The sequence below is a fragment of the Nannospalax galili genome, unplaced genomic scaffold (genome assembly GCF_000622305.1).
Source record: "Nannospalax galili isolate Female #2095 unplaced genomic scaffold, S.galili_v1.0 scaffold1361, whole genome shotgun sequence".
NCBI classification, from domain to species: domain Eukaryota; kingdom Metazoa; phylum Chordata; class Mammalia; order Rodentia; family Spalacidae; genus Nannospalax; species Nannospalax galili.
Genome location: NW_008345115.1, coordinates 69208 through 81380, shown reverse-complemented (window position 1 = coordinate 81380; position 12173 = coordinate 69208). Strand labels below are relative to the sequence as shown.

At 40.6% G+C, this 12173-nt stretch overlaps 1 protein-coding gene across 1 annotated transcript; it reads left to right on the top strand.

The window, feature by feature from the left end:
* The first annotated feature begins 4946 nt into the window (after positions 1 to 4946).
* Positions 4947 to 11731, top strand: Faslg (Fas ligand). The gene is made up of 4 exons (XM_008841374.1): positions 4947 to 5285; positions 5853 to 5898; positions 10081 to 10137; positions 11193 to 11731. The coding sequence occupies exons 1-4, from the start codon at positions 4947 to 4949 to the stop codon at positions 11585 to 11587; spliced, it is 837 nt and encodes a 278-aa protein (XP_008839596.1). The 3' UTR covers positions 11588 to 11731.
* Positions 11732 to 12173: the final 442 nt, after the last annotated feature.

Below are 12173 nucleotides of genomic sequence, written 5' to 3'. Positions count from 1 at the left end.
AGCATGAGCTTTGCTCATGAAAGGTTTTAAAAATAGGTCTTTGTGATTTCTTCTATTTCTATATTAAGGCTTTCCTTGCCTGCGTATTTTGAGTAGCTTTTGTTTTCCTGATCAGCCCGTCACTGATATTCACAGGCTAAGGAAGGAAAGCAAAGAATCCTGGGATCATAATGATACAGTTTCATGTGGTCTCAGAGTTAAAAGATAATTTTAACCTCACTGCTACTGTTTTCACAGCCTCTTGACTTTCCCCTTCAGTCTAGTGTGATGAGAAACAAGAGTTACACTTGATATTGATAGATTTTCCTTGAACTTGTCCTTTCACATTAGAAGACATCAAACTCCTTTTCACTTGGAGTCTAGTCTTATCAAATTTAAGGTAGAAGCTAGTTCTAAACATTCCCATGAAGAAAAATGCTAATTTCTTTACTAACACACATGCACAGACACACACACACACACACACACACACACACACACACATTATTAAGTATAACACGTCTCTCAACTATTTCAATCATAGTTACTAGTCCAGTCCAGCAGGATCTGTTAGGAATATGTTAGTTCTCCCCACTGGCATCTCAGGGAGATTAAATAAGCATAAATAGTTGTTATAATTTTTTAAAAGGAGCAAAGAGGAAGGGGACTTTGTCCAACCATCAAGACATCTACAAAGTTTCTGGGAATAGTAGTGAACACTTGTAATCATAGAATTGGAGAAGCTGAGGTGGGAGAATTGCCATGAGCTGAAGACCAGCCAGGGGCTGCATAGTGAGTTGGAAACCAGTTTGGGCTATGTAGAGATACTCTGTCTCAAAAAAGAAAAAAAGGTACCGCAATGCCATAGTTATGATAACTATGATATTTTGGCACCAGGATAGATAAGCAGATCACTGCAACAAGAACAAGAATCTAGAAAGCAGTTCAAATATACATAGAAACTGTGATGAATATGTCACTGGAATTCAATGGAAAATGTACTGTGTTGATAAAATTTGTCCATACTTGGTTTAGATCTTAAACATTTTTGTTTTTTATTATGTGTATGCATGCATGTCTCTGTGTGAGTGTGTGTACATGAGTACAGGTATCTGTGGAGGCCAGAGGAGGGTATCAGCTCCTCTGGAACTAGCATTATGGCTGGTTGTAAGCTACTTGACAAGGATGCTGGGATCTGAACTTAGGTTCTCGGAAAGATTAATACAAGTTCTTAACTGCTGAGTCATCTCTTCAGCCCCTGGTTTGGATTTTAAATGGCCCATCACCCCCAAAGCTCATGTGTTGGAAGCTTGGTCTCCAAAGCATGGTCTCCAAAGCATTAGCGTTTGGGAGTAGGGCCTCTAGGGAATGATGATTGGATCATTAAGACCTGAACTCAAATATAACTAATCCATGTAAGGATTCATAGCTTAATGGGCCTGTGAGAAGGAGCTTTGTTAGGAAAGCAAGCTCTATGCTGACTGGCCACCATGAGGTAAGCAGCTTTGCTCTGACCAGCTCCCTGCATGATGTTCTAACTTGCCACAAACCATGGAATGAAGCCTCTGAATTCATGAGCCAAATCAATCTTCCCACCTTTTAAATTGATTTATCTCAGTTCTTTTGACACACACACACACACACACACACACACACACACACATATACACGCACACACACACACACAGAGAGAGAGAAAGAGAGAGAGAGAGAGAGAGAGAGAGATCTAAAGAGAGTCTCGACTCAAAAATGAAAGTGAGTTTCAGATAGATTAAAGCCCAAATGTGAATCCTGTATTGGTATGAAATAAGATACTTGTAATGTCTAAAAACAGCTGTGGATTGACATCTGAAACAGAAAATACAAGAAAATCCTACAAATTAGTGCAAAAGAGATAGACAACTTTTAAGAGATCAACAGAAAATGTGCATAAAGGAGAACTGATTGCCCAAGTATGTGACAGATGTTCAAATTCACAAGAAACCAGAGGGGAAGAAAATTAGTAGACATGAGATGTACCTTTACAGGTACAATACTTGACACAAATTAGAAAGGCATATTACCAAGCAGAGATAAAGATGGGATAGAATGGTCCTTATTCAATTACTAGTGGTGTCAAGGGACTGAACTCCTAAATGGCCATCCTCAAAACACTTAGTGAAATTAAATCTGTGGGCTTGTGCAAACTCCAGCTCAGTGTATACTGCATTCATCATGTTTAGTCTTCCTGGTTACCTGGCTGCTGGCCTTGGGCTTCTCTAAGTTTATCAAGGTGAGCAACTGGTTCTTTGACCACGTACCACCCTCTGGCCTATGATCTACTGAGTCAACTTTCCTGCTAGAACCCTGGGTGTAAATCAGGGGGTTAGAGAGTTCTCCTACACGTAAGAACTGTTATCCTGTTGACTCTTGCATAGTTTTTTCTTCTTCTTCAGTCACAGAACTATGTTCTACTTTGAATGATGATTTCTCCTAATAAGTTTTTGCTTTCGAACATGATGGGTCCCTATGAGTGTTCATAAGAATGCTTATTCATTCATGATCCCGCCAATGTGTGATGCTGGGTGACATCGCTGAACTCCATTCTAGTGTCCAGAAGTTTCTCTTGTCTCTTTCAGCTAGGACATTTCCATGTGTTCGGGGGTCAGTGGGGGTTAGTATAGGTGTAGGCTTCTGATTCTTCCACCACAGAATGAATTAAAAAAGAAGCAGGTCAGAGGGAGATGTGTAAATATGGAATGATTATTATTGAAGAATGCCAGAAATTTTTGTGGATGTCTGACATAAGGAAGCACAGAGAGACCAGTCTGATACAGAGAGGGCAACTGTGGGAATATTGAGAGAGGGGAGGAGAAGAAACATGTCTTCAGTGAAATGAACAGTCCATGCGCAAAGGAAAATGGAAGGACGTTGCCAGCAGAATGACCTCAAGAGAAAGAGGTTGCATTGTCAGTGGGAATTGGGAGGACAGAAATCCTTAGGGAAATAACAGTATGGTAGTCCCAGAAATCCCAACACATGATATGGAAAACTAATAAAGTTAGAAATGTAGAGCTTACAAGTAAGGTGGAACGTGGGAACTGATTGAAATTTATATGGTTTCTATGGGGAAATTATTGGAACCGAAGCTCAGTTCTTGGAAGTTATTGGACATAACTGTTAGGTGTAGCCAGAAGAAAGGGTGAAGTTAACCCAGGAAGAAAGGCATAAGATACACAGTTAAGTGTGAGTTTGCTAAATGATGAATATATTTTTAGTATGTTCTATGTAAACTTTAGGGCACAGTTGCTCTAAAAATTACTTAGTGCCGATCCAAAACTCAGTGGAATTGGGCACCTTGAATTTCATTTGGTGACTGTAATGGGCTGCAAACAGAAATGCTTGTAGAGACCAGGAAGGCAACTTCCTAAGGGAGGTAGGGTGGGAGGGAATGTGGAGGGGGTAGAGGTGGGACAGCCTGAAGCACATATGACTCATTCCTGGTGGCAGCTGACTAGTGTTCAGCAATGGTGTGGAGGTATCTAATATTCTAGTGTGTTTTCAGACAGAAGAGCAATGTGCGCTGCTGCTGCTGCTGCTGCTGCTGTTGTTGTTTTGACAGGGTCTCCCTAGCCCCAGCCCATCTGGAAGTCACTATGTGGACCAGGCTGGCCTCCATCTCACAGAGATTCATCTGCCTCTGTCTCCCAGGGACTGGGATTAAAGGTGATTACTACCATGCCTGATGCAATGCTTTTTTTTTTAATGTGCATGATCTCAAATATACAACTAGATAGTCAACAGACAAAAAACATAGCTGATACAAACAAAGTAGTTTCGTGGGTTCCACAAGACACATAGGCCAGTGCTTTGTAAACTCCGATGTAATCTCTAGAATGGGTGGGCCAGAGGTTTACTTTTAATATGTTTATTGCATTTTTGTGATTTTCATACAATATAATTTGATGGTATTTTGATCCCCTCCCCATCTGCCCCCTCCCCCATTGCCCCACTCCAAATTTAATGTACTCCACTGTTGTTATAGTACACACACACACACACACACACACACACACACACTAAGGTCTATAGAGTGTAATTTATGTCCTTTAAAGTCCTTCATTGTGGGTCCATCCACTGGAGCCTGGTTACCCTACCAAAAGTCCTATCCCTTTAAGAGATTCCCAGCAGCCATTGGTTGCTGAAAGTTCCTTAAATTGGGTTAGGGTTTCTTACCCACTTCCCCATGTCTATGCTGGGATTTTGTCTGGTTTGAGCTTGCATAGGACTTGTTTGTGCTGCCACCATTGCTGTAGGTTCCTATAAGTAACTGACCAGTTGTTTGGAAAACTCTGTTTCCTTGTGGTCATCCACCAGCTCAGGCTCTTACATTCTTCCTGCTGGTGGGACAGGTTTTTCACTCATAAATTATGAAATGCTTTGATCTGCAAGGTCAGGATAAGTAGTATTTTGGTGCGGGAAAAGGCAGCAGCGGATTAAGTTAAGCTAAGATGTGGAGATGGCTTCTCTGCTCGAACTCCATGGCCTCTCCCCTTAGTGCCTGACTTTTAACACATCCCACAGGCCACTGCTTGAAGGTGGAAAATAGCTAATGTCCTCAGGGTGTAGGGACGCTGACCTGCTGAGGGGAACCTCAGGCAGGCGAGCCCAGTCTGCCAGCCTTCTCAGGTAGCAAGGCAACAGGAATTGGAGTTTTGAAGCCTTTCATCAGAAATTTGTGGGCGGAAACTTCCCCGGGGTTGCTGTGAGTATCTTGAGGCTTCGCAGGTTCAGATGCAAAGTGAGTGGGTGTCTCACGGTGAAGCAAAAAGAGAGAACACAGGAGAGAGGTGTTTCCCTTGGCTGTGGAAACTTTATAAAGAGAGCACACTTACCTTCTCTGGAACACTCAGCAACAAGAGTCTGGTCCTTGACACTTCAGCCTCCACGAGACTGAGGGAAGGAAAATTTTCCTGGGGCTGGCTGCCATGCAGCAGCCCTTGAATTACCCATGTCCCCAAGTCTACTGGGTGGACGGTAGTGCCACCTCTCCTTGGGCCCCTTCAGGGTCAGTTTTTCCCTGTCCATCCTCTGTGCCTGGAAGGCCGGGTCAAAGGAGGCCACCACCACCACCACCTCCGCCGCCATTGCCACCTCCACCACTCCCACCACTGCCTTCACTGCCACCTCTACAGAAGAGGAAGGACCACCACACAGAACTATGGCTTCTGATGATGACTTTCATGGTTCTGGTGGCTCTGGTTGGACTGGGGATAGGAATGTATCAGCTCTTCCATCTGCAGAAGGAGCTGGCAGAACTCCGAGAGGTAAGCCTGGCAGGTAGACTGTTGAATCCTGGAGACCTTGGGTGCAAGCTAGCTTTGCTGCATGGGGCTGGGGGCTGCTGAGGCCCATGTGGGCCACTGATTTGCTTGTAAAGATTTGGGTTTTGTTTCACAATGTTCTTTTTAAGCCCAACTTCTGTCTGAGGAAAGTGTTGTTCTAGTCAACTCTAGTCTATAGTCAGGGAAACCAATATTCATTCCTGTAAAGGGAATATTTTCCATCCTGGAGAGAATCAGAGGCAAATAGTTACTCCTTTCTCAGTTGTCAAGCCAGTCTGTTGAGTTATTTTCTGCCTCAAAGCTAGTAATTCAAGGAATAAAACCAAATTTGAGTCTTTCTCGAGTTTATTTGCTCAAATGGCCAACTAAATTTCCTTGAAAAGATTTAAAAATTTTAGTACTATTCTAAGTCACCATTGTTTGGTCAAAATCTAAGTTAGACAAGGATTTGAAGGATTTCAATCTTCTTTCCAGGGGTTGGTTTGTCGTTTCTGTCTCCTTTGCTTAAAGAACTCCACACTTACTGTATAACCTTTTTTCTTTTACTAGTCCACCAACCAAAGCCATACAGCATCATCTTTTGAAAAGCAAATAGGTAAGGTCCCTTTTATGCATATTTATTGCGTCCCCAGAGGTGATACTTAGTGCTGAATGAAGTTGGTAGGATGGCTGGAATTCTGTCCCATTTTAGGATATATGATTGCTAGGCAAGAAATCCTGTGTAACTTTGAACACAGAACAAAGGTTCCATGAATTATGTTAAAATATGGAGTAAAGTTAATTGTTTAGTGTTGCTGAGCACCACACGTTACTCAAATAAATTTCTCCTTGACTTTGGAAAGAGATGCACATGTAGCCTGAACCTTTATCTCATGGCCCTTCCTCAGGCATCCTGATCCTGAGGGACAAAAGAGGATTAGAGACAGACAAATATTTCTGGGGATGTCCTCTTCTCTTTCAAAGTTATATAAGTGATTACTTAAGAGTTAAGCTTTATTTTAAATTTTTTGTAAGATAGGATGATATTTTTAAGAAGTTGATAATCCATTGCCTGCATTAATATGTTTCTTCTGAAATCATGAGAAGGTTAGGGGAGAACTTTAGCCATTATTTACAGCATGGCTTAGCTTCACCATAGAGGATTTAGGCTGCCTCTGATGACAATGAATATTGCCCCCTCCCTTGGTATAAGTCCAGACAAGAGGAAGACATTCATGTTGAACATGAGATTTCAGGACATAGTTTTGAAACATGTAAACAGATTTTAGGATATACTTTAAAATTCACCTTGGAGTCAGATTTATAGAATTTTTAGATTTGGTTTGAGTGTGAAAAGCTCTTATAGTGTCCAGCCATCTTGTTTTTCAGAAGAGATACATAACACTAGAAAAATTAGGTGCAATGCCCAAGACTACTGGTGTGGAACTGAATCTAAGAGAACAGGCTCCTGGCGTCCTATTACCTACAGGCTTTCCAATGCATGGATAGGTACCTTGTGAAATACAGAAACATCTACCTCTATCATGGTTCTGGAATGAGAACAACCATGCAAAGCAGGTCAGCCATGCAAAGGCAATAGGTAAATCTTAGCCTTAGAAACATTTTCAGAAAGCAGAAGGCAATAGATTGGTCAGAGCTGGTTCTATCTCAGAAAGTGGGCAACCAGCTCCTGCCTGAGAATGGGGCCTCTTGTAGGAGCCAACATTAGGCTGTGTTCAACTCTGGACTCAAGTCTCTAAGAACCAGAAAGACCAGATTACAAACAGGTAGGGTGGAAATACTCGTTAGAAAAATGAAACCTCTCAGGATTTCTAAAAATCAGTGGATTGTGGCTGATGAAACTGGTGCTAATTACTCATTTTCACCTACTCTATGGAGTCATTTTAGTGATCAAAAGTCAAATGAACAGATGACTCAGGTCTGCCTACCTCAGTAAATAGTTATGTTCACTAGATCATCATAGATGGGCCAGAAATTGGTGAACTATCACATGAAAATGAAAATAACAACTTTACTTATTTATTATAAGAGCTGCTGATTTAAACAAAGGGGATACCACTTTCATCCATAAAATTCACAAACATTAAAAAACAAAAATTACAGAATATTTGAGAGGAAAAATGACCATCTTAGGCATATGTTCAGCTAGTAAGTATAGAAATTGCTATACCTGTTTGAAGAACAGTTTAAAAATTCATGTCAGGTGCTTGAATTGTTAGTTTACCTTGAACTCTCATCACTGAAAACAATTCTTAGGAAAAAATGTTTGGAGATGGAGTCAAAGATTTATCTATAAGAAGGCTTATCATTTTCTCATATTGCTATTTATAACAAACACTTCAGAAGAAAACTGCCTCAGAACAGGAGGTGAGTTGAATACATTGTGGCATATTTGTAGGAGAGCATGGTGGACAACAATTAAAACCATGTTGACCTTTAATCCCATGAGGATTAGATAAAGAGACAAGTTACCAAAGGCCATATTTATTTTAATATTCTATGAAGGATATGTACACATTTTTGTCTTCTAAGAAAAGGACATGTGCACACCAGCATAGTAAATGAAGTTTTTCTGGGTGTTATTATTATAGATTCCTTTTAAAATACTTTTAAAAAGTATTGTGTGTGTGTGTGTGTGTGTATGTGTGTGTGTATGCGCACGAGCACAGGCCATGGCACATGTGGAGATCAGGACAGCTTATGGAAGTTGGTTCTCTCCTGAACCTTTAAAATTTATGTTTTCACTTCTATTTTTCCACAGTTATCTGATTAAATGTTTTATTTATACACAAGTGTACTTAGAGAACCTCTAATGACTGAGGCTGGGTGTAGGGTGGTGATTGAAAATAAGAGAGATGAAGAGACCTCTTTGAAAATGAGAAAGATAAGGAACTTACTCTCATGGAGTTTTTAATGTAGTGGAAAAGGTAAGTAGAAACAGGCCAACAACATAATTTCACATACTAGAATTTTTTTCTAGAATGATTGCTGTGTGTGTGTGTGTGTGTGTGTGTGTGTGTGTGAGATTTAAATCTAGGGTCCAGTGGTAGATGAGTATAGAAGGAGGGGGTGTTGTGTGTGTGTGTGTGTGTGTGTTTCAAAGTAAATTGGTCTGGAAAAGTTCTTTTTAAGGTTGCTTATGATGATGTGTGAGGGGTCAAGAGCCCTTCAAAGAGAACTTTGTGCTTGGGTTGCGGAGTACAAAGGGCATACATATTGAGGATGGTATGTGCAAAGACCCTGGGGCAAGAAAACTAATTTCTCACATCTTGGATACATTCCTAATATCTATTCAGCAGATATTTATGGGAGTATCTTTCATGAAAATAACAATATACTAGACTCTGTGAAGAATATAAAGATAAGCACTGTGTGGTTCTCTGCTCCATTTCCTGTTAGTACATGGCAGAATGCCAGGTCAGATGCTCAGATGGTTTGTGGTATAGGAATGTAGAAAAGGTTCAGTTTTGCCTTTCCTGTTAACTCACACTTACTTCAAGGTGAGCTGTCTTGGATACTAGAGAGGTCATGATTGCTCAGATAATATTCCTAGTAGACCAGGCTATTTTCACACCCATTGTAAGTTTAATAGGCTAATCACAAGCCTGAGATGGGCAGGCACCTTTCTATAAATCTTTCTTCACTGTCTTAGCTGAATTTATGAAGCCAAGTAGTAAGTGTCTATCTTGGCTGAAATATTTGAAGTTAGAGAAAATAGTGTCTATTTTCAGAAGAAATTATCAATATTAATGCATTCAATTTATCTAGAAACATTTTCTGGTGGCATGTTCTGTGTCAGAAGCAGGGCTAAACACTTTTTTGACTTTACCAGGTAGTAAGGAACTTTCCATTTACTTAGGTGAGAAGGAAGTAAGACAGCTTTTTACAGGTACCTCAGCAAGGGCAAGTCAGAACTATCAAGAGTGGCAAAGGCAAAGGGATCATAGGTTCCAAAGGTTGAAAGATCATTTTGACAAAAGGTATAGAAGGGTTTCCCCCGAAAAAGAGTAGTTCCAAATGGTGCTTAGAGGACTGATTGGAATTTGACACAGAGCTCTCCTTGGGAGGACATTCTAGACAGAAGGCACAGCATGAGCAAAGGCCCAGGAGCAGGAAAGAAAGGACATATTCAGGTCATAGAACTCCTGTTGCATGCTAGTATCTATGTGATGGAGTAGAGGAAGAGGAAGTAAGACTGGGGCCACATGTAGGGGAATTAAGGCCAAGTCTACATGATGGAATAATCTACTGTACAACCTCATGTTTTGTGAGGAGTCATCGAAGATGTTTGAAACTTCAGTTGTATGAGGTGACTCTTTGAGGCCTTAGTATTATCAATTTTGGGACAGATTGTAGAATGTCTTAAGAGAAAGGCTTGATGGCCAGAAGACACATCAGCAGTCTTCTATAGACTCTGTCAGACAGCAGAGTCAATGTGGACAGAACCCTGGGTTTAGAGTCAGGCGATAATCTCTCCCTGAAAGCACTGAAACACATTCTATATAGTGTAACTAGAATGACAGTACTATGCATCAACATTTACACTAATTATATTTTATTGTAGCATAATTTATGCATCTATCGCTCTTTACCTAGCTCATTTTTAACATGGTTTTGAAATCTAGACTCCTATGAGTCCTGTAGTTTAGAGATGAGAATATTATCACTTATGCTTTGAAAATCTTGTATTTAGTGGTGGAATTTAGAAACTCTCTGAAATAATAGTTGGCATCTATGAAGATCATTTTCACATGTCTTTTATCTCTCTATGATGCAGATCATCCCATTCCACCCTCTGAAAAGAAGGAACAAAGGAGTGTGGCACATTTAACAGGTTTGTGTCTCGGGGACTAGGTGGGAACTGGAAAGCCTTTGGAGAAATGTGGACTGACTGCTTGGGTTTCCATGGACAGCTCTGGGAAGGTGTTAGTTTCTGACAAGTGTATTTAGAACCCAAGAGCACTCAAATTTTTCCAGTGACATTGGAGCTCATGATCCTAATCTATAAATCCTAAATTAGAACTATGGAGCTGTGTGAGACTTGATCTTGCCCATGAAGAACTCACTTTTTTTTTTTTTAACCATTCCAAAGACCTCAAGGGGACTTGTGACACAGGTCCAAGAGAAGTGCTGAAAGGATTAAATGATGAGTTATTTTTGAGTAGTAAGAGACTGTTCTGGCACTTGTGAGCTTTTAGCCTGTAATTATAGAGGTAAGAGAAGCAACTTAGTACAGTGTGGCATAGGCTTTTCCACTATAAACTATAAATATCTGAAAAGTAGATAAACATCTTTAGAAGAGGTGTGTTGTGACTTGTCATTTCTTAGGCAGAGACTGCAGAAAGGGTCAGCTGGGTCCACAAATATTTACTGGGCACTTGCTGTGTGTATTCATATAATGCTGTATAAATAAAAAAGGAAAAGGGATTTTAGCCCAAACGGAAAGGCACAGGAATCCAAACTAACCAAGAAGATGAACCAGATAATCTTCACACTTTGTCTGGCTGTACAACTTTAGAGCTCCTTAGATGTGACTTTTAGCTTTATGGAGGGATCTCAAAGCCCAGCAGTTTTAGTGCTAATTTAGAAGATCATAAAATATTAATTCTAGAGAGCTGAAATTATCTTAGTAATCTTCATTGAGATTGATTGAAGGCACATTTAAATTTGTCCCAAGTGTGTGGATAATAAAATTGAGGCAGGCAATTTGACAAAGGTTGAAGGAACCCAGTCCTGGATGGAGTTCTGATTCTTCAGTCAGTTTGGCATCAGCTATGTAATTCTGGGTAAAGCATTCATTAAGGAGGGCTCTATAGTCTTGCCTTGGGACCTTAGTTTGTCAGATGCATGAGGTTTTTTGGCTGAAAGTTCATCTCTGGTCTATTACAGGCAAGCCCAACTCAAGGTCCACCCCTCTGGAGTGGGAAGACATGTATGGAATTGCTATGATCTCTGGAGTGAAGTATAAGAAGGGTGGCCTTGTGATCAATGACACTGGATTGTACTTTGTGTATTCCAAAATATACTTCCGAGGTCAGTCTTGTAGCAACCAGCCCCTAAGCCACAAGGTCTACATGAGGAACTCCAAGTATCCTGAGGATCTGGTGCTGATGGAGGAGAAGATGATGAACTATTGCACTACTGGCCAGATGTGGGCCCACAGCAGCTACCTGGGGGCAGTATTTAATCTTACAAGTGCTGACCATATATATGTCAATATATCTCAACTTTCTCTAGTTAATTTTGAAGAACCAAAGACATTTTTTGGCTTATATAAGCTCTAAGAAAAGCACTTTAGAATTTTGTTATGGTTCCTTATCATAGTCACTGGGAAAACTGTCTTGAATGAGGATCTTCTTAAGACCAATTGAGATTAATTGAGAACATATGAGCCACAAAGACCTTGTGATCACAAGGTCCAACAGGTCAGCCATTCTTTATGTCACTAAAGCACCATGGACTGGTCCCTATTGGCTCCGGTATATGAGTCAAATGGGAGGAGAACGGTGACTGAAGAAAGGTGAAGCTCTGGGCTGACATGTGAAGGTGCAGAGGCTCAGAGAAGAAGCTGTCTGATATTCTAGACTTATAGTAAGTGGCCAAGAGTGTTTTAGCCATTAAAGACTAAAACTCACTTCCCAGGATGAGACTACTTGCTACCTCAGAGGAGGCTATCTTTTGGATACATAGTTGTGATATGATTATACAAGGGGTGGAAAAAAATGGCTAAGCTTGACTGATAGATAAGCTAGAGACTGAACTAGATTAGTGTCCCATTGGTAGCATTTTTACTTTAACTGTATTTTTCTGAGCCACCCAGTAATGCTAACAAAGAAGTGAGAGGGATGTTTGGGATACAGTCCATTCTAC

Bases quoted from the DNA above. Each gene is read 5' to 3' on its own strand.
- Faslg (XM_008841374.1), top strand. From the start codon at position 4,947: ATGCAGCAGCCCTTGAATTACCCATGTCCCCAAGTCTACTGGGTGGAC. The intron at 5,899-10,080 runs GTAAGGTCCCTT...TCTATGATGCAG, and splicing joins ATCTTTTGAAAAGCAAATAG to ATCATCCCATTCCACCCTCT. The intron at 10,138-11,192 runs GTTTGTGTCTCG...GGTCTATTACAG, and splicing joins GAGTGTGGCACATTTAACAG to GCAAGCCCAACTCAAGGTCC.